This window comes from Geotrypetes seraphini, chromosome 6, assembly GCF_902459505.1.
Source record: "Geotrypetes seraphini chromosome 6, aGeoSer1.1, whole genome shotgun sequence".
Lineage (NCBI taxonomy): Eukaryota > Metazoa > Chordata > Amphibia > Gymnophiona > Dermophiidae > Geotrypetes > Geotrypetes seraphini.
This window is the reverse complement of record NC_047089.1, coordinates 233,700,066-233,719,146: the sequence shown is the minus strand read 5'-3', so window position 1 is coordinate 233,719,146 and position 19,081 is coordinate 233,700,066. Positions and strand designations below refer to the sequence as shown.

General features: G+C 49.2%; 1 protein-coding gene across 5 annotated transcripts in view; it reads left to right on the top strand.

The window, feature by feature from the left end:
- Nucleotides 1-19,081, top strand: part of HLCS (holocarboxylase synthetase) — a 181,780-nt gene that overhangs the window by 16,091 nt on the left and 146,608 nt on the right. For all 5 annotated transcript variants that reach the window (XM_033949818.1, XM_033949817.1, XM_033949819.1 and 2 more), the window contains exons 3-5: nt 681-843; nt 14,706-15,634; nt 16,345-16,527. In XM_033949818.1, the coding sequence (XP_033805709.1) occupies nt 681-843; nt 14,706-15,634; nt 16,345-16,527 (1,275 nt within the window). The remainder of the gene's footprint in view (nt 1-680; nt 844-14,705; nt 15,635-16,344; nt 16,528-19,081) is intronic.

Genomic DNA, 19,081 nt, shown 5'->3' with positions numbered 1-19,081 from the left:
AGGACATGTGTTACTGTTTTTGTGGTGTTGCATTGTATCCAGGGTCTGGTTTCTTGGCGGTTCAGTTTAACTTTTGTCTACATATTTCTATTTTTAGTTTGTGATTATTCCATATTGGCCGAGAGTGTATCTCTGTTCTGTGTGTATGAAAAGGACATAGTTTTCAGTTGGCATTGACTACAGGATCAATTGACTGTGCGGGATCTGGCTTGTTTAGTTTTACAATGTATGTGCTGGTGTTCTAGTGCTCACTGCAGTGTTTAAGATGCTGCCTTTTCCTAGGTACACTCTTGTTGTGCGATAAGTGGATTGTTACTAAAAGTCATATTTTTCATATAGATGGGGGGGTGTCAAAAAATGATGGGCCCCGGGTGCCACATACCCTAGGTACGCCACTGCTTTAATGACTGGTTCTATTTCATTGTAATCTATTTTGTTCACTAACTAGGATTTGTCAGAATATAAATATGAAGATTAGTTTAATAATGAGAAATCATGTTGATCGAATCAGCACTTAAATGCTTTACTGAGGCTTTTTTCCCCATTCTGTCTTAATGAGACAATTTAATATTGAACCTTCAGATTAAGTAGACAGTAGAGCATTGATGGAGTACTGTAGATAAACTAGGCTTATTGTTTCTACTAGGGCTGAAGTTGTCATATTTCATTTTGTCTCTTAGGGTCTAAAGTGGTCAGACTATTGTCTACCTGTGGCACGCAGTCCCGAAGATCCTAACAAATTAGTGGCTGAGACGAGTGTGGATAACTTCAGCAGGCTGGGAATAGCATTCATGGAGAACAGGCTTCACATGGACAATGGGTTGGTGCTGCACAAGCTCGTCTGTAAGTAGACCAGTCAATTTTTGGCCTTCTATCTTCTAGTGGGGGTTTTTTCCTCCACAGAAGCATAAAAATTTGAAGTGTCTTCATTTTGGGGGATTTTTCTTTAACTTTATCATCATGCAACAATACTCTAACCAAAAAATTTTTTTTTTTTCCCCCCAATGCTGTTTTGTAACAATAGTTCTAGTTTTGGTGACTTAATAATATAGAGCAGGGGTGTCAAAGTCCCTCCTGGAGGGCCGCAATCCAGTCAGGTTTTCAGGATTTCTCCAATGAATATGCATGAGATCTATTTGCATGCACTGCTTTCATTGTATGTTAATAGATCTCATGTATATTCATTGGGGAAATCCTGAAAACCCGACTGGATTGTGGCCCTCCAGGAGGGACTTTGACACCCCTGGTATAGAGGTAGACAAGTAACTTTGGCCTCATGGCCACATTGAGGGATAGATATTAGGGACGCACTGGATGCTATTGTATCTCCTTTCGTACTTCCCTCTCCATTAATGAACCCTGAATACCATAGGCTGTGGGAAGGGGCCTATGGTATTAGGCCAATGGTAAAAGACCCTTCCCAGTGAATCCCAGGATGCACCGGGCAGAGGCAGGCTGCTTATTTGAAGAAGCGGGCCCAAGACAGGAGGGAGTGGCATCCCTCCTGCTGAACTTTTCTACCAAAAGGTATGGAGTGTTGGGTGGTGGTGGGTCTTGGCCCATATAGGTTGTTGGTGGTGGTGGGGGGGTGTGGTTTTGTGGTCAGCTCATTAGACCACGGTATGTTTTTTGGTGTTGGGTGGGTGGGGCTTTGTGGAAGGAGGGGGGAATTGGACAGCTCTGGGTGGGAGGGAAGGAGAGAACGCTTCATTTTTTAATGGGTGGGCAGCAGGGGATTTTTTGCAGATTTGAGCTTTTATGTAGCCTTCTTTTATCCCAGGACAAGCAGGCATGATATTCTCACATGTGGGTGATGTCATCTACGGAGCCCCAGCGCGGACAGCTTTTCAAGCAAACTTGATTGAAGTTTCAAGTTTGCTATGCTGCACCACGCATGTGCATGCCTTCTTGCCCACTAGAGGGCGCATCCCCACCTCGTGGTCCTCAGTTCAGTTTTTTCCGCGGAGCCAGAAGCCCTGTGGAAATTGTGCTCTCTCTTTTTTTGCCTTCTGACACCGCGTCTGAGTCGTTTTTCTCGGTCGCTGTGCTTGCTTTATTTTTTTTATTCGTTCGTGTGTTCGGTAATCGTCACAAAAAAAAAAAAAAAAAAATGATTTTTTCGTTCGGCTCCGGGGGCTCCCGGTAGCCGCGGCCGCGGGACCTCGTTACGTTCCCGGCCGTTTTTCGATTTCATGTCCCGTCCTTTGACGGGCTTTAAAAAGTGCACCCGGTGCGATCGGCTACTTTCTCTCACCGATCCCCACCGGTGGTGCTTACTTTGCCTGGGTCCCGAGCACCCCACCGATTCCTGTCCTCAATGCTCGACTTTTCAGCCAAGAGCTCTCCGCCGCCGTCGTGCCAGGATGGCGGAGCTCTTTGCTGTGGACCCCGCGGCGCAGGCCTCGACGTCGGCCTCGGCTTCGGCCCCGGCCTTGACCTCGGCCTCGCCGAGACATCCTGCTTCGTCGAAGCCGGCGTCCTCGACTTCAAAGTCGACGGGGGGTAAGTCCTCGCTTCCTTCCTCAGTTCCAACTTCGAAGAAGCCATCCTCGGGATCCTCGACGGAGGCGGGTGGGTCGTCTTCGGCCCCGCCCCGAGCGTCGAAGTCGGGTGCCCCGCGGGAATACTCGAGACCGAGGTCGCCCTCGAGGGAGCACCTGCCGGCCCCGGATCTACCGGCCATGATGGGGGTTCCGGTTTTTCAGGACTTGCTCCTTGCCCTCATTGCCTCGGAGCTGTCCGGCGCCCTCGCGCATCTGCAGCCGGCTTCGGCCTCAAGTGCCCCGGCTTCGGCGGCCTCGGTCTCGGTGCCCTCGACTTCGGCCCCCGGGGGGGCGCCGGCCTCGACCCCGACCTTGCCCTCAATCTCGGTCGACCAGCCGGAGCGGAGTGTGCGGCCTCGGGATAAGGTGCGGAAAGTTCGGAGGATCTCTTCCACTTCTTCCTCGTCGAGGTCCTCCCGGGGCTCTTCGCCCTCGGGCCGGCCTCGGGCGAAGCGCCGGCCGAGGAAGCCCAAGCGTCCTCGGGGGTCTCCTCGGAGGCGCGGTCGCTCCTCGCCGACCGGGGCTGAGACGCTGTGTGTCTCGGAGCTCCGCCTCGATAATCCGAGGTTGTTCCGTTCCTCCGAGGGAGGGTTATCGAGAGACTCCTCGCCGAAACGGAAGGGGCATGCCTCGGTGCCTCATACCCTGGGGACTTCCCACAGGGGTTCCTTGGGGCATAGGCGGTCCCCGACCCCGTCGAGGTCGCTCGGGGCGGCCTCGTGGGGCTCGAGGTCTGGTAGGGAACCTCGGTATTCCCGTGAGGCTTCCCCTTCCTTTTTGGCGTCGCGAGCCTCTCGATCTCCCACCCCGCCGTCCAAACCCTCCTCCTTTTCGAGATTTGTGCTTGATATGGGGAGGGCCTTGGACCTGGATCTGGTGTCTGGTTCCCAATACACCAAGGAGTTTTTGGAGGAGCAGGATTTACCTTCTCCCCCGAGGGAGACTCCTCGTCTGCCTCTTAATAAAGTCCTCCATCAGACCTTCCTGAGGAACTTGGACTCCCCTCTTACAGTCACAGCGGTTCCATCTAAAATGGAGTCGAAGTATCGTACCATTCCATGCAAGGGCTTCGAGAAAGCACAACTGTCTCACCAGTCGTTGCTGGTGGAGTCGGCGTTAAAGAAGTCCCAGCCTTCTAGGGTCTCCGCTGCGGTCCCCCCCGGGCGGGAAGGGCAGACCCTGGACAAGTTTGGTCGCCGCCTCTATTCCAATTCCATGATGGCGGCCAGGGTCCTAAATTATGCTTTCACTTTTTCATCTTATCTGAGGCAGATGGTGAAGGCGTTACCCCGTTATCATGGGGTCATGCCGGATTCCCATAAGGGGGACTTTGGCAAATTTATGGCCGACTTGTCACAACTGCGTCTATACCTTTTTCATGCGGTTTACGACGCATTTGAGTTGGCCTCCAGAGTCTCCGCCTTTGCAGTAGCGATGTGCCGTCTTGCATGGCTCCGAGCGGTTGATATGGACCCGAACTTACAGGAGCGCCTGGCCAATCTGCCATGTGTTGGATCGGAATTGTTCGATGAGTCCTTGGAGGCGGCGACCAAACGCCTGTCCGAACATGAGCGCTCCATCGCCTCCTTGATCCGTCCTAAGCCACGGGTACCGCCACAGAAGCCATTTAGATCTCCACCGCGGAGATACCCTCAAAAGTCGACGCCAGCATTCTCTAGGCCTCCGGCCCGGCGCCCTCCGCAGCAGGGCAGAGGGGGCCAACCTAAACCTCAGGCGCAAGGGGCGTCTAAGCCAGCGCCGTCTTTTTGACGTGATGAGCGGATGGGGGCGGGCCCCCTCCGCACTCTTGACGGACCCCCTGCCCATCGGGGGCTGGCTGCGGGCCTTTCATTCGGCCTGAGCGATGATCACGTCAGATGCTTGGGTGCTCCGTCTCATCTCCGAGGGTTACTCGCTGAACTTCTCAGCCTCGCCTCCGGAACAACCTCCAGAAACCTCTCTTTCCAGTCGAGCCCAGCTTCCTCTTCTCCTCTCGGAGGCCAGGGCCTTGTTGAGCCTTCGGGCGGTGGAGCCAGTTCCCCCAAACCAATGGGGGCGGGGGTTTTACTCCCGTTACTTTTTGGTCCCAAAGAAGACCGGGGACTTACGCCCCATTTTAGACCTCTGGAAGCTCAACAAGTTCCTGGTCCGAGAGAAGTTCCGTATGTTATCGCTTCCGGTTCTCTACCCTCTGTTGGAGGAGGGGGATTGGATGTGCTCCCTGGACTTGAAGGAAACGTACACTCATGTTCCGGTGCATCCTGCCTTCCGCAAGTTCTTACGGTTCCAGGTGGGGGAGTTGCACCTTCAGTATCGAGTCCTTCCTTTCGGGCTGGCGTCGTCCCCTCGAGTCTTCACGAAGTGCATGGTGGTAGCCGCGGCTGCCCTGAGGTCTCGGGGGCTACAGGTCTTTCCTTACCTGGACGATTGGCTGATCAAGGCATCGTCCAGGGAGGGGGTTATCTCAGCGACCCAACAGACTATCACTTTCCTTCAAAGTTTGGGGTTCGAAGTGAACTTTCCCAAATCGCAGCTGTGCCCTGCTCAATCCCTTCAGTTTATCGGGGCCATGCTGGACACGGTTCGCCTTCGTGCGTTCCTCCCCCCTCCGAGGTTGGAGGCTCTGCTTCGACTGTGCCGTCAGATTTCGCTGCAGCGCTCCGTCTCAGCGCATCGTCTGATGATTCTGCTGGGCCATATGGCGTCGACGGTTCATGTCACACCGTTCGCCCGATTGCACCTGAGACTCCCTCAGTGGACCTTGGCCTCCCAGTGGCGTCAAGATCGGGACCCTCTCTCCTTGCCTGTAACAGTGACTCCTTTCTTGAAACGCTCGCTCCATTGGTGGACCAACTCTTCCAATCTTTCCAGGGGTTTGCTCTTTCTCGTCCCTCCGCATCGCAAGGTCCTGACCACGGACTCTTCGGAGTACGCGTGGGGGGCTCATCTCGACGGTCTGCGGATTCAAGGTCTATGGTCGGCGGAGGACCGTCTTTGTCACATCAATGTGTTGGAGCTTCGTGCCATTTTTCTGGCTGCTCGAGCGTTCTGCCACCTGCTGCACGATCAGGTAGTACTCGTGCGGACGGACAACCAAGTGGCAATGTATTATGTAAACAAGCAAGGGGGGACGGGCTCGTAGTCCCTGTGCCGGGAAGCTCTGCGCCTTTGGGAATGGGCGGTCTCCCAGAACATCTTCCTGCGGGCGGTTTACATTCAGGGAGAGAAGAATTGTCTGGCCGACAAACTCAGCCGTCTTCTCCAGCCGCACGAGTGGTCGCTAAACTCTCGAGTTCTGCGCGAGGTCTTCGACCGCTGGGGGACCCCTCAGGTGGATCTGTTTGCCTCTCCGGAGACTCGCAAACTGCCTCTCTATTGTTCTCCAATGTACTCCCCGGACCGTCTCGAGGCCGATGCCTTCCTTCTCGAGTGGGGAGGGAGGTTCCTTTATGCGTTTCCGCCTTTCCCTCTGATCTTGAGGATGTTGGTTCATCTCAAGTCATCCAGAGCCACTATGATTCTCATTGCGCCTCGTTGGCCTCGTCAGCACTGGTTCTCCCTGCTCCTTCAACTCAGTGTCAGGGAGCCTCTGCTTCTGCCTGTTTTTCCCTCTCTACTGTCTCAGAGTCGGGGTTCGCTGTTGCATCCCAATCTTCAGTCCTTACATCTGACGGCTTGGTTCCTTTCCCCCTGACTTCGGTTTCTGTTTCTCAGTCAGTCAGGGAGGTGTTGGAAGCCTCGCGCAAGGTCTCGACTCGGCTTTGTTATTCCCAGAAGTGGACCAGATTTTCATCCTGGTGTTCCTCGCACCATTTGGATCCGAGTTCGGTTCCGGTGTCCTCAGTTCTGGAATATTTGTTGCATTTGTCCAAGTCTGGGCTGAAGACGACTTCCATTCGGGTGCATCTCAGTGCTATTGCTGCTTTCCATCGGCATCTAGAGGGGCGATCTCTCTCTCTTCATCCTCTGGTGGTTCGTTTCATGAGGGGTCTAGTGAATGTTAATCCTCCTCTGAAACCTCCTCCTGTGGTTTGGGATCTTAATGTGGTCTTGGCTCAGTTGATGAAACCTCCTTTTGAGCCTATTGACAAGTCTCTTCTTAAGTTTCTCTCTTGGAAGGTGATCTTTTTGCTTGCGCTCACGTCCGCTCGTTGGATTAGTGAGCTGCAGGCTTTGGTTGCTGACCCGCCCTTTACTGTGTTCCATCATGACAAGGTGGTTCTTCGCACCCATCCTAAATTTTTACCTAAGGTTGTGTCTGATTTCCACCTCAATCAGTCCATTGTTCTTCCGGTGTTTTTTCCGAAGCCCCACGCTCATCCTGGGGAGGTGGCGCTTCACACGCTTGACTGTAAGAAGGCGTTGGCTTTTTATCTTCAACGCACCAAGCCTCATCGGAAGGTTCCTCAATTATTTTTGTCCTTTGATCCTAATCGGTTGGGACGTCCTGTTTCCAAGCGCACCTTGTCCAACTGGTTGGCTGCTTGTATTTCTTTTTGTTACGCTCAGGCTGGTCTCGAGCTGCATGGTCGGGTCACGGGACATAAGGTCCGAGCGATGGCAGCTTCTGTCGCTTTCCTCCGGTCTACTCCGATGGAGGACATCTGCAAGGCAGCCACTTGGTCTTCGGTTCATACTTTCACCTCCCACTACTGTCTGGATACGTTATCCAGGAGTGACGGCCGGTTTGGCCAGTCAGTTTTGAGAAATCTGTTTTCCTAAATTGCCATCCTCCCACCTGCCCTTTTTTGGTTGGCTTGGAGGTCACCCACATGTGAGAATATCATGCCTGCTTGTCCTGGGATAAAGCACAGTTACTTACCGTAACAGGTGTTATCCAGGGACAGCAGGCATATATTCTCACAACCCGCCCTCCTCCCCGGGGATGGCTTCTTTGCTGGATATGGAACTGAGGACCACGAGGTGGGGATGCGCCCTCTAGTGGGCAAGAAGGCATGCACATGCGTGGTGCAGCATAGCAAACTTGAAACTTCAATCAAGTTTGCTTGAAAAGCTGTCCGCGCTGGGGCTCCGTAGATGACGTCACCCACATGTGAGAATATATGCCTGCTGTCCCTGGATAACACCTGTTACGGTAAGTAACTGTGCTTTCCTGTCAGTGCCTGAGCCAGTCAGCACTCGGGCACTAACAATAAAGTAAGGCTATGACAGCGCAGACCCTGCTGTTAAAGTTTGCACAGGAAACAACATATTTCCTTGCTGTGCATTACACGGAGTGCTTATTATAATACTAATGTGTACCGTGTGCTGATTCGATCAACATGATGTCTCATTATTAAATTAATGTGCACCATGAGGGAGGGACAGGAGCCTTGGGCTTAGTTTCGTCCTCATCCTCCAGGGCTGGTGAACCACTCTGGGTTCATGACATGGGTAGAAAATGCTGCCTAGAACTCTCTTTTCGTGTTGATGCAGAGGTGTGTGGCATCTGGGGACCTCACGGAGAGCCCAGCCAGAGGATTTGCAGGCTTGATTTATTTCCCATGCACCAGGCTTCTCCCTGGAATTTGTGAATCTCTCATGTGGAAAACCTTTCTGATATGTCTAGGACAGGTGATGCAGCTTACGGGTGCACGGCCATTGACCCAGGAGTGTCTTCTCCACTGGTGTCTGCTTCTCGAGTAAGCAAGCTTGCCCCTGGCTCCGGTGACCTTTTGGATCACGATGGGTTGGATGGAATGTCAGACTTCATGCTGCTTTTGTCCTGGGATTCTGACTCGGTCCTGGATGACACCAGTTCCTTGTTTAGGCCCGGCAGCCAAGAGGCATCCCTGGTTCCTGACCAGGGGGAAGATCTTCATATTCCTCTGTCTTTTCAGGTTGGTTTCTGTCCACCATTTTATTTTTGATGCGGTTTCAGAATTGAAGCTGAAAACACAGCCCTTCACTTCCCACTGCACAGTCATGAGCAGTGTTCCCGCTAAGCTGCGTTGGCCTGCGCTCGCGCACAAAATATTACATCGCAGCGCAAAGTTTCTCTTCACAGCGCACACACGCGTCGGTAAGGTAAGGGGACGCATTGGGGGGATTGCACTTCCCCACAATTGCCATGCTTCGGTTCCTCTTCTTCCTTCCTTCCTCCCCCCCCCCCCCCCGCGGGACCCTGCGGCACCATCAACTCTTACTCCCTCTAATGTCGGCCCTGCAGCTCCAGACTTCCTCGCACCTTCTCCCCTCCCCCTTTGGATCGCTATTATTTTAAATGTTATAGCCGCGGAGCTGTATCCATCAGTGGAGATGTCTAACCTCGGCCTGCCCCGGAACTCTTACTGCAACAGTGACTTCCTGTTCCTGCCTAGACGGGCGTCTGCTGCAGTAAGAGTTCCGGGGCAGGCCGAGGTTAGACATCTCCACTGATGGATACAGCTCCGCGGCTATAACATTTAAATTTGGCGGTCACTCAGGTCACCATAGTGTATTGCTCTCTTGAGTGAAGGTGGTGTTATGCTGAAGGATGCTCAGGACTGCGGAGTGGATATGATTCATTAGGAACAATTTAAAGCGCTTCGCTTTCTGTGGGGATCAAGGCTGCTGTTGCACCCTAGAATCCAAACCTATCTGGGCGCAACAAGAATCATCCGCAAATGTGCAATAAGTAAGTTAAAATGAAGGCTGCTGTGTGGAGTACTTGAAAATATTGATTCTGTGATGGGAGATTGAACTTTAAGAAAATGTTGAAAATGCAATTATTTGTCAAATGCCTTCCTGCGCTATGGATAGTCTCTGTTAATGCTTTCCTGTCCTGTAAATGATTTTATGGGATCTTGTGTTTCCATCTTGTAGAATGAATTTAAAAGAAGATTTTAATAATGATACTGTTAGTTAATGTCTTCTTGTGTTTGTCTTGTTGAAACATGTTTAGCATTTCTTAAATATGTAATTTTGTAAACCGCGTAGTTAGTATGCGGTATATAAATTTTTAAATAAATAAAAATTAGCACAGCCCCTGAAGAAACTGCATGGTGAAATGGTTGGGTAACCATCGGGCAGAAGTTAAATGCTCGTTTTTTTAAAATATTCTATCACACACAGTTGTTTTTCTTTCAGCCATTAAAAATTATTATTATATATATATATTATATAATAATAATATTATTATATATATATATATATAATATTATATATATATATATATATATATATATATATATATATATATTATATAATAATATATATATTATTATATATATATTATTATTATATATATTATTATTATTATTATTATATATATATATATATATATATATATATATATATATAATAATTTTTAATGGCTGAAAGAAAAACAACTGTGTGTGATATAGAATATTTTAAAAAAATGAGTATATATATATGCCTTAAAGACCAATGATGAATATAACACCCCAGCAAGGGCACAAAAACATGTTGTAAGTAGTGCCTTGGGTGTATGAGGTCTTGTGAAGAAGTTAGTCATATTCTGTACAAGAGCCATCTGGACCCGACCCAGAGTTTATTGGAAGCTTCTATACTGCTGCTAATGTCTGGAGTACCTGGGCGTTCTCTTTCACACGGCTTGCGGCAGAGTATTTGGTTTTTCCCGAGCCATGCAAACAGAAGCTCCGGAGACAAATTATGTCTCTCTTGGAAATGCAGACGCTGAGTGCTTGGCATTACCTTCAGGTGCTGGGCTCTGTGCTTGTCCCCTGGGCCAGGGCTCAAATGCCACCTCTTCAGAACTCCCTTCTGTCCTGGTGGTCTCCGCAGAAACATCCCCTTCAGCCCCCTTGGACAGGGGTTTCGAGGGTCAGCCTAGCTGGTGGCTTTAGGATGCGTCCTTGTCAAAAGGCATGCCTCTCTGGTTCTCAGACTGGATGACTCTCACGACTGATGCCAGCCTCTTTGGCTGGGGGGCTTATTGCAGGGACCACTTGGTTCAGGGCCAGTGGACTCCCCATCAGAAGTAGTAGTCCATATATTGTCTGGAACTCCAAGCCATTTGGCTGTTCTTAACCACTCTGGAAGACACCCTGGAGGGGAAAGACTGCAAGAGTGTACTCCGACAATGCCATGGTTGTGGTGTACGTGAACAGGCTGGGAGGGGGGGCACAAGGAGCACCTCCTTGCGACTGGAAGCTCAGATGCTCTTCCAGTGGGTGAAAGCCCACCTTCGAGCTCTTTCCGCTGTCCTCACCCCGTCTCCATGAACTCTGATCCCATCTGCACAAGCCTCGAATAGTTAAGATTTTATATTGAAATACAGTGGTGCCTCACACAACGAACTTAATTCGTTCCAGGAGCAAGTTTGTTATGCGAAAAGTTCGTTATGTGAAACGCGTTTTCCCATAACAATACATGTTAAAAAAAATAATTCGTTCTGTAGCATAAAATATGCTAAGATGACATAAAAAAAGATAAATTTTTGGTTATTATTTTTATTTAGATACATCTAAAAACATAATTGTTTTTTAAAACAACACACATTTTTTAAATTTAAAGACAGACTAAGTAGAGTCTAATTTTACAGTGAGAGGGCAGAGTCTCAGCGGCAAAAACTGGGACTTAACTGTTCATTTTTTTTTTTTTTTCTACCGTGTTTCCCCGATGATAAGGCAGGGCCATCAAATAAGACAGCCCCCCCTTTTTAGAAAAAAATGTAAAATAAGGCACCCCCCCGCAAATAAGCCACCCACCGATACCTGCGCTTACCCGAATCGGGTGGTACGGTGGGTGACTCCGTGTGGTCCCTGGCACCCCCGACACGATCGGGGCAAGAGGGAGCTCAAGCCCTCTTGCCCCCCCCCGACTCCCCGACACGATCGGGGCAAGAGGGAGCTCAAGCCCTCTTGCCTCCCCGACTCCCCGACACGATCGGGGCAAGAGGGAGCTCAAGCCCTCTTGCCCCCCCGACTCCCCGACACGATCGGGGCAAAAGGGAGCTCAAGCCCTCTTGCCCCCCCGACTCCCCGACACGATCGGGGCAAAAGGGAGCCCAAGCCCTCTTGCCCCGCCGATTCCCCAACTCCCCGACAATATCGGGCCAGGAGGGAGCCCAAGTCCTCCTGGCCACGGCGACCCCCTAACCCCACCCTGCACTACATTACGGGCAGGAGGGATCCCAGGCCCTCCTGCCCTCGACGCAAACCCCCCCTCCCCCCAACGACCGCCCCCCCCCAAGAACCTCCGACCGCCCCCCCAGCCGACCCGCGACCCCCCTGGCCGACCCCCACGACACCCCCAACCCCCTTCCCCGTACCTTTCTGTAGTTGGCCGGACAGACGGGAGCCAAACCCGCCTGTCCGGCAGGCAGCCATCGACGGAATGAGGCCGGATTGGCCCATCCGTCCCAAAGCTCCGCCTACTGGTGGGGCCTAAGGCGCCTGGGCCAATCAGAATAGGCCCGGGAGCCTTAGGTCCCTCCTGGGGGCAGGGCCTGAGGCACATGGTCGGGTTGGGCCCATGTGCCTCAGGCCCCGCCCCCAGGAGGGACCTAAGGCTCCCGGGCCTATTCTGATTGGCCCAGGCGCCTTAGGCCCCACCAGTAGGCGGAGCTTTGGGACGGATGGGCCAATCCGGCCTCATTCCGTCGTTGGCTGCCTGCCGGACAGGCGGGTTTGGCTCTCGTCTGTCCGGCCAACTAGCAAAGGTACGGGGAAGGGGGGTGGGGGTGTCGTGGGGGTCGGCCAGGGGGGTCGCGGGTCGGCTGGGGGGGCGGTCGGAGGTTCTTGGGGGGGGGCGGTCGGTGGAGGGGGGGAGGGGGGTTTGCGTCGAGGGCAGGAGGGCCTGGGATCCCTCCTGCCCGTAATGTAGTGCGGGGTGGGGGTAGGGGGTCGCCGTGGCCAGGAGGGTTTGTGCTCCCTTCTGGCCCGATATTGTCGGGGAGTCGGCGGTCCTTCGGGGTGGGGGTGCGAGTGGTCCTGCCAGGGGGGGCAGGGCAGGGCGGGTAAACGGAGAGTCGGGACAGCGCACGGAGAGTCGGGGAGGGCGAAAGGAGAGTCGGGGTGGCCAGAGGAGAGTCGGGGCGGGCGAAAGGAGAGTCGGGGTGGCCAGAGGAGAGTCGGGGCGGGCGAAAGGACAGTCGGGCAGCATGCGCGTTATACCCGTGAGCGCGGTATACAAAAGTTTTTATACATAATATTGTGGTTTCTGCGCGCTATACCCGTGTGCGCGTTATACACGGGTGCGCGTTATCTGCGTGAAAATACGGTAAAGGAGTTGGAGTCAAAGGTGTTATGTACCAACTCCACACCCCTTGTTGCATGGCCAAAATTTATGAGTTTTTGAACAAAAGCATTAATTATATGGTTAAAATATTGGTAAGAGTATGGTCAAGAGAATTCTTCATTTTTGTGCATATGACATGAAAAATATTGTGAGTAGACAAGGCCTTCTCTCCAATGGTTGTAGGCGTTTTAAGGGGCTTTGGGGGAAGGGTGGGAAAATTGATGTTTTGGGGAGTAGGTACTCTGTTCTTTGAGTTTTGTATAGTTCCTGTGTGATGTGATATTTACAGTGGTGCCTCGCATAACGGACGCCTCGCACAGCGAACGCTGCGCACAACGAACTTTATGTCTTGATCCGTACAACGAACTTCGTTTCACACAACGAAGTCGCCCAAGCTGCATCCATGGACTAAAGTCAGCGGGCCGTTGCTTCGACTAATCAAGGCCCAAAGACAACGCACATTTGCTACATGAACAGAAATTGGCGTACCTATTTGTACAATAAGTTTTTGATAGAACATTGATATATCCATCCGTCTACTTCTCAGACTCTGCCCAGAAATAACAATCTACCCAGAAGTACCTTGCATAGGTCTTGCCTCTGCCTCGTCATTCTCTTGCCGCCGCCAGAGGAACCCGAGCGCTTTAGAAAATAGAACGAGCATGGTTGCTTTACAGCTGGCAGAAAAATCGACTCTAAGAGCATGCGCCAGCAACACACTCCGCACTACCAACTGCGCGCCGAGCAACAGAAACGTCAGGAGAAACTCCACCCACTCTGCGTGACCACGTATGACTCAAGACCCTCCCCCCCACCTTATCTTGGAAAATATCTCTCAACTCTTAGCGACGTTTCCTTTGAGCTGCGCACCATTTTTGAAGCTTTCCCATATCTTCACCTCCCACTGCCAGCCAAGACCTTATAGGTACGGGGGGGGGGGGGAGGGGGGGTCGTGGAAGTTGGCAGGCCTGGGGATGGAAGGGCAGTCGAAATACGGTATGTTGGAGCAGGGGATGAGAGGGAGGGAGAGAAGGGGAAATATTGGACAAGGGCAGAAGGGATGCTAAATCATAGGGTGACAGGCAGAGAGAACAACAGGAAAAAGAGTGGAAGCAATCTTGAACCCTGAGGGTGAGGGAAGAGAGAGGTGGTGAGATGATTGATCATGGGGAGAGGGACAAAAGGGAATAGAGATGGGATAGGAAGATAGTGGAAGTAAAAGGACAGGGAGATGTATGTTTTTAGATGTATCTAAATAAAAATAATAACAAAAAATTTATCTTTTTTTATGTCATCTTAGCATATTTTATGCTACAGAACGAATTATTTTTTTTAACATGTATTGTTATGGGAAAACGCGTTTCACATAACGAACTTTTCGCATAACAAACTTGCTCCTGGAACCAATTAAGTTCGTTGTGTGAGGCACCACTGTATATTCTGCCAACTCCCAATTAGGTACAAAGCAATAACAATCATTGAAACTGCTCTAGATTAAAAAAAAAAAAAAGTGAGAACTTTAACAAAAGAACTTTTTAAACAAGTAGGTCTTCAAATTTCTTTGAAACACAAAGTAAGAAGATTCAGATTTCAAATCTCTAGTTAGTTCCAAAAATGTATTAATTTGATGACAAATAGAATGTGATAAACTTTTATCCCAAATACCTTGAAAAGACGGATAATACATTTAGGGGTCCTTTTACTAAGGTGCGCTAAATGCTAACATGTCCATTATAGTCTATGGACGCGTTGGCGTTTAGCGCACGCTAAAACGGCTTGCACGCCTTAGTAAAAGGACCCCTATATGAGATTTTTGGTTCAATGTAATAAAAACGTTGACTTTGACAGTATTGTGAGCAGATTCCTCTATTTTTCCTTTTTGTTCTGTTCTGTTAATTGCTTGAAAGTGTTTCTATTGTTGGTACTTTAAATGCATTTGTATTTTGTTTTGGTTCCTAGCGGTCCATATACAAGACTCATCTTTTGAGGAGCTGGAGCAGCTGCCCCATGATTCAGAAGAGCATATTGCTGACAAAAAAGCCTCAGGGGCAATAACACCTGGAATTGTCAAACAGGGGAAGAGAATAACTGAAGGCTTGGAGGAGCTTGGAGAGAAAGAGAGCCATCCTTCAGATGAGATGTGTAGTCCTCCCACAAATGTATCAGGAACTAGGATCCGGGACCATCACCATCACTTACACCTTTCAAGCTGCCATGAGTGTCTAGAACTTGAGAACAGCACGATAGAATCAGTTCGCTACACCTCTGCGGAGAACATTCCGGATCTTCCTGATGATTGCAAAGGTATAGAGAACAGCCATGAGACTTGTCTTGCTAGCCATCTAGAGACTGCCAACCTGAAAGGGAAGCCGCCCAATATTCTGTTGTATGTGGGTTCCGGCACCACAGCCACAGAAGCCAGGGCGGAGCAGATCAAATTGGTGTTGATGGAGTGCATTGCTTCCGAGTGCTATGTGATCTATAGCCTAGCTGAAGAGCAGGTCTTGACAGCCCCCTGGCTCGAGAACTGCTTGCTGCTGGTGGTGGCAGCAGAAGAGCCCCTATCGGAAGATGTTCAGCAGCGATTCCTGTCCTACGTGGCTAAAGGTGGCAAAGTTTTAGGGCTTTCAACTTTGTTTACTTTTGGCAGCGTCCGGATAAGGAGCAAATGTGGCATGGGGGAGGCCACTCAGTCTCTGGTGTTCACAAAGACTGAAAGTGGCAAAATCACTTTCCAGGTGCTGACCAGTGGTGCTGTTTTTGACGTGCAGGATGGAGAAAAACTGGACAATGTGGAACTCTGGGCTCACTTGAACAATGCGGAGAAGGACGTGATGATAGTTCGCCTGCCTTATGGAGAAAATGGAGGAGAAGCCATTCTTAGCCAGGTACAGAGTGTGCTAGTATATGTTTGCTAAGTAATTGATCTTGGTAAGAGTTTGTTATCTATATAGGAAAGAAATCTATCTGTTCATTTCGCATTCGGTAAAGGAAAGAAGAACCTAAGATGCAGCCAAACTTAAAATAAATTAGTTGATGACTCCCAGGGCATGAAAAATCAGCCATGTCTACTCTGGGTTTTCATTGTAGACCTAAATAGATGGAAAAATTGGTTAAACATTTGTCGCTTTGGGGTGGATAGGATGGAAAAGAAAAATGAGAACAAGTGAAATGTGTAGAGCAAGCATGTTAAACTCGAGTCCCATGAGAACTGGCAGCAGCCATTCAGTTAGTGGCGCAGGGCCGAGCAGGAGCTCGAAAAGCTCGCTCCTGCCTGCCAGCCCAGGTGCGCCGCTGGCTGCTGGTCGTGAAATCGGACGGAGGAACTCAAGTGCTGAAAGTTTGTTCCTGTCCATACACCGCTGGACCACCAGGGAAAAGGGGAATTGTTAATATCAGCCGGGATGGGAGACAGGAGGGATCCCTCCTGTCCTGGCCTAATGGCAAGCCTGCAGCAAGTCCGATAGGGTGTTGGGTGGTCACCAGGTGATGATCCAAATATAGGAAGAGACCCCCATTTTTGGGGGCCAAAAATCTCATCCTATATTGGCATATATACGGTAAGTGCCATTCTGAGTGATTATTTTGTCTCCTTCAGGTGCGATTAGAAATGTCTCCCAGCTCTTTGGAAGTCCGAACTGATGAAGATTTCAACACACTGAAGATGAGCAATGCTAGGAGATATGAAGTCCTGACGAAGATCCTGAGCAGTCTGGGTCTGGATTGTGAAATGAAAGAATTGCCTTCCTTAGCTCCTCTCTACCTGCTGTCTACAGATGAGGTGAATCTTATGTAAATCTTAAACCATTAGGACCCACAGAACTGTGAAAATGAGATTTTGAGTCCTGACTTGGATCTGCACAATCACTGGTAAAATCTTTTAAACCACTGGTGAATCTAACATTTGAGAAAGGGTTGCTGGCCCAAATATTGCAGAATTTGATTCCCAGTCTTTAAGTGTAAGCCTGCTGTTCCTTCATGCTCTTCAGTTTAAAGGGAGAGTTTTTACAGTTCAGCTATAGCCCCTTTCAGTTCCTTGATTACCCTCGGATGGATGCCATTCGGTCCCAGGGATTTATCATTTTTTTAAGCCTATCAATCTGCCTGCATACCTCTTCTAGACTGACCGTCAACCCTGTCAGTTTCCCGTCTTCGTTCCCCACATATAGCCTGTCGGCTTCCGGTATATTCTCTTTGGTTAATACAGACGCAAAAAATGTGTTCAGTTTGTCAGTGATGGCTTTGTCCTCCTTTAGTCCTCCCTTTATTCCATGGTCATCCAACGGCCCCACTGCTTCCTTTGCGGGTCGTTTCCCCTTAATATATCGAAAGACCTGCTTGAAGTTTTTTGCCTCCTTGGCTATTTTTTCCTCGTAGTCTATTTTGGCCCCTCTTACCGCCTTATGGCACCTGCTTTAATGCTGTTTGTGCTTTTTCCAGTTTTCGTCTGTTTTTGACCTTTTCCATTCTTTAAATGAAGTCTTCTTGCCTCTGATCGCTTCCTTCACTGGTTCCTTGTCCTTTTTCATCTTGGATCCCATGTTGACACGTGGTATATATAGATTTTGCACCTCGGTGACTGTCCTTAAAAAGGGACCATGCTTGCTCTAGCATCTTTAGAGTGCTTAGCCTCGTCTTAATCTTCTTCCCCACCATGAGTCTCATTCCTTCTTAATACCTCCTTTTTTCTACTTGCCATACCTCTCCCTATGCACCCTAGCATGGTTGCTGAACTGTAGGAAAGAAATTTCAGGATACCTTTATGGAACTCATTTGGCAGGGCTTTGGGATCCCTTCCTGCTCAGGTATTTTGAGCTGGGTTGGGGGACTGGGCAGTAGCTGGAGGGGAAGGGTGCTGCCATCAAGACATTGTCACCACCCATTTGGTGATAGGCCCACCCAAAATTGGAGGTCTGGCTATGCTGCTGCTTATAAAGCTAAATAGATTTGGAAACTCTTGATTGTGAATTTTATTTCTGAGGAAATTTAGTATTTACATTTTAAAAGTTGTTGTTTACCTGAGCTCACATTGTCATGCATGTACAACAGGAGACGGCCATGCTGATCCTTTAAAATTGGACTCCAAGATAAAAAACTGATTACAGTATTTGACAGCTGAAAGTTGTCTTTTAGAAAAAAAATCATCATTTGCAAGTTGAAGAGGAAAATATGTAAAGATGGAAAAAGAGAGGAAACATAGGAATAAGTCAAAGGAGGATACTGTAGCGTCAAGGAAGAATTCATGGTGAAGAGAAAATAAACCTGACCTTAGTTTGATCAGTCCTGGAGTTATTCCAGTGGAAGGTATGCACCACTAGGTGGCGCTTTAAGACTAGGTATAGGAATAAATCGCCCATCCTGTTACACAGGTAAGGCAGGCACTCTACATTCCACCAACCCCACTTCAATATTCAATCTAGTTTACATAGAAAGGGAGAGACCTTTTTTTTTTTTCATTTTGCTGAACAGCAGCTTAAGAAAGGCTTCCATCACATAGATTTTTGTGTTGTTTTTTTTTTGTGGGCTTTGGCTTGTGAAGGAAGAGAGAAGTAGGAGGGAAGACTATAGGATTTATGTGCTTTTGCAGAAATTGACATTCTTCTCTAAAGGGTAAAAGGCATACTGGGGGAAAAGCCCATTGCCTCTTAAAGATGTAATAAAATAAAATAAAAAGTTAACTTAGCTCAAAGTAAGATACAAGTAAGACCATGTGTGTTGCTTGTGTCCAAGTACCTTAGGAATAACATTAATAGCATAGTGATATGCTGTCTCTCTTTATATATAGCCAAAGTTCTTTAGAGACACTTATTTCAAACACTTTTTGCTTACACTAATAAGCCAGTTAGAGACAAATGGGTGTTCATGCAAATGGGTATTGATCATCACAGAAAGAGGATGACGGGCAAAAATATCTGGAAAAGTTGAGAGGCTGGTCGAGTACTCAAGAAAGCAAAGATGCAAATAGAAGAAAAAAATAGCCAAAACGGTAAAACGGAGGAACAAGACATTTTTTAGATATAATAGTGATAGGAGGAAGTGCTATCTTGAGACTCGGAGGTAAAGGTAAGAAATACTCATATGAAGAAGCTAATTAAGATAAGGCTGAATTACTTAACAAATATTTTTGTTCTATGGTAGACCCTGAATGATTTTCAGAGGATTGTGTTCGTGAGGAGCTAGCTATAGTAAAGATGGACAAAGCAATAGAGCCAGATGGTGTATATCGACGGTCTCAAACCTACAGCTTGTGGGCCACATGCGGCCCGCCAGGTCCTTTTTTTCAGCCTTTGGTCTGGACGCGATGATTGAGTGCTCCCTTGCTGCAGTTGGTTGTT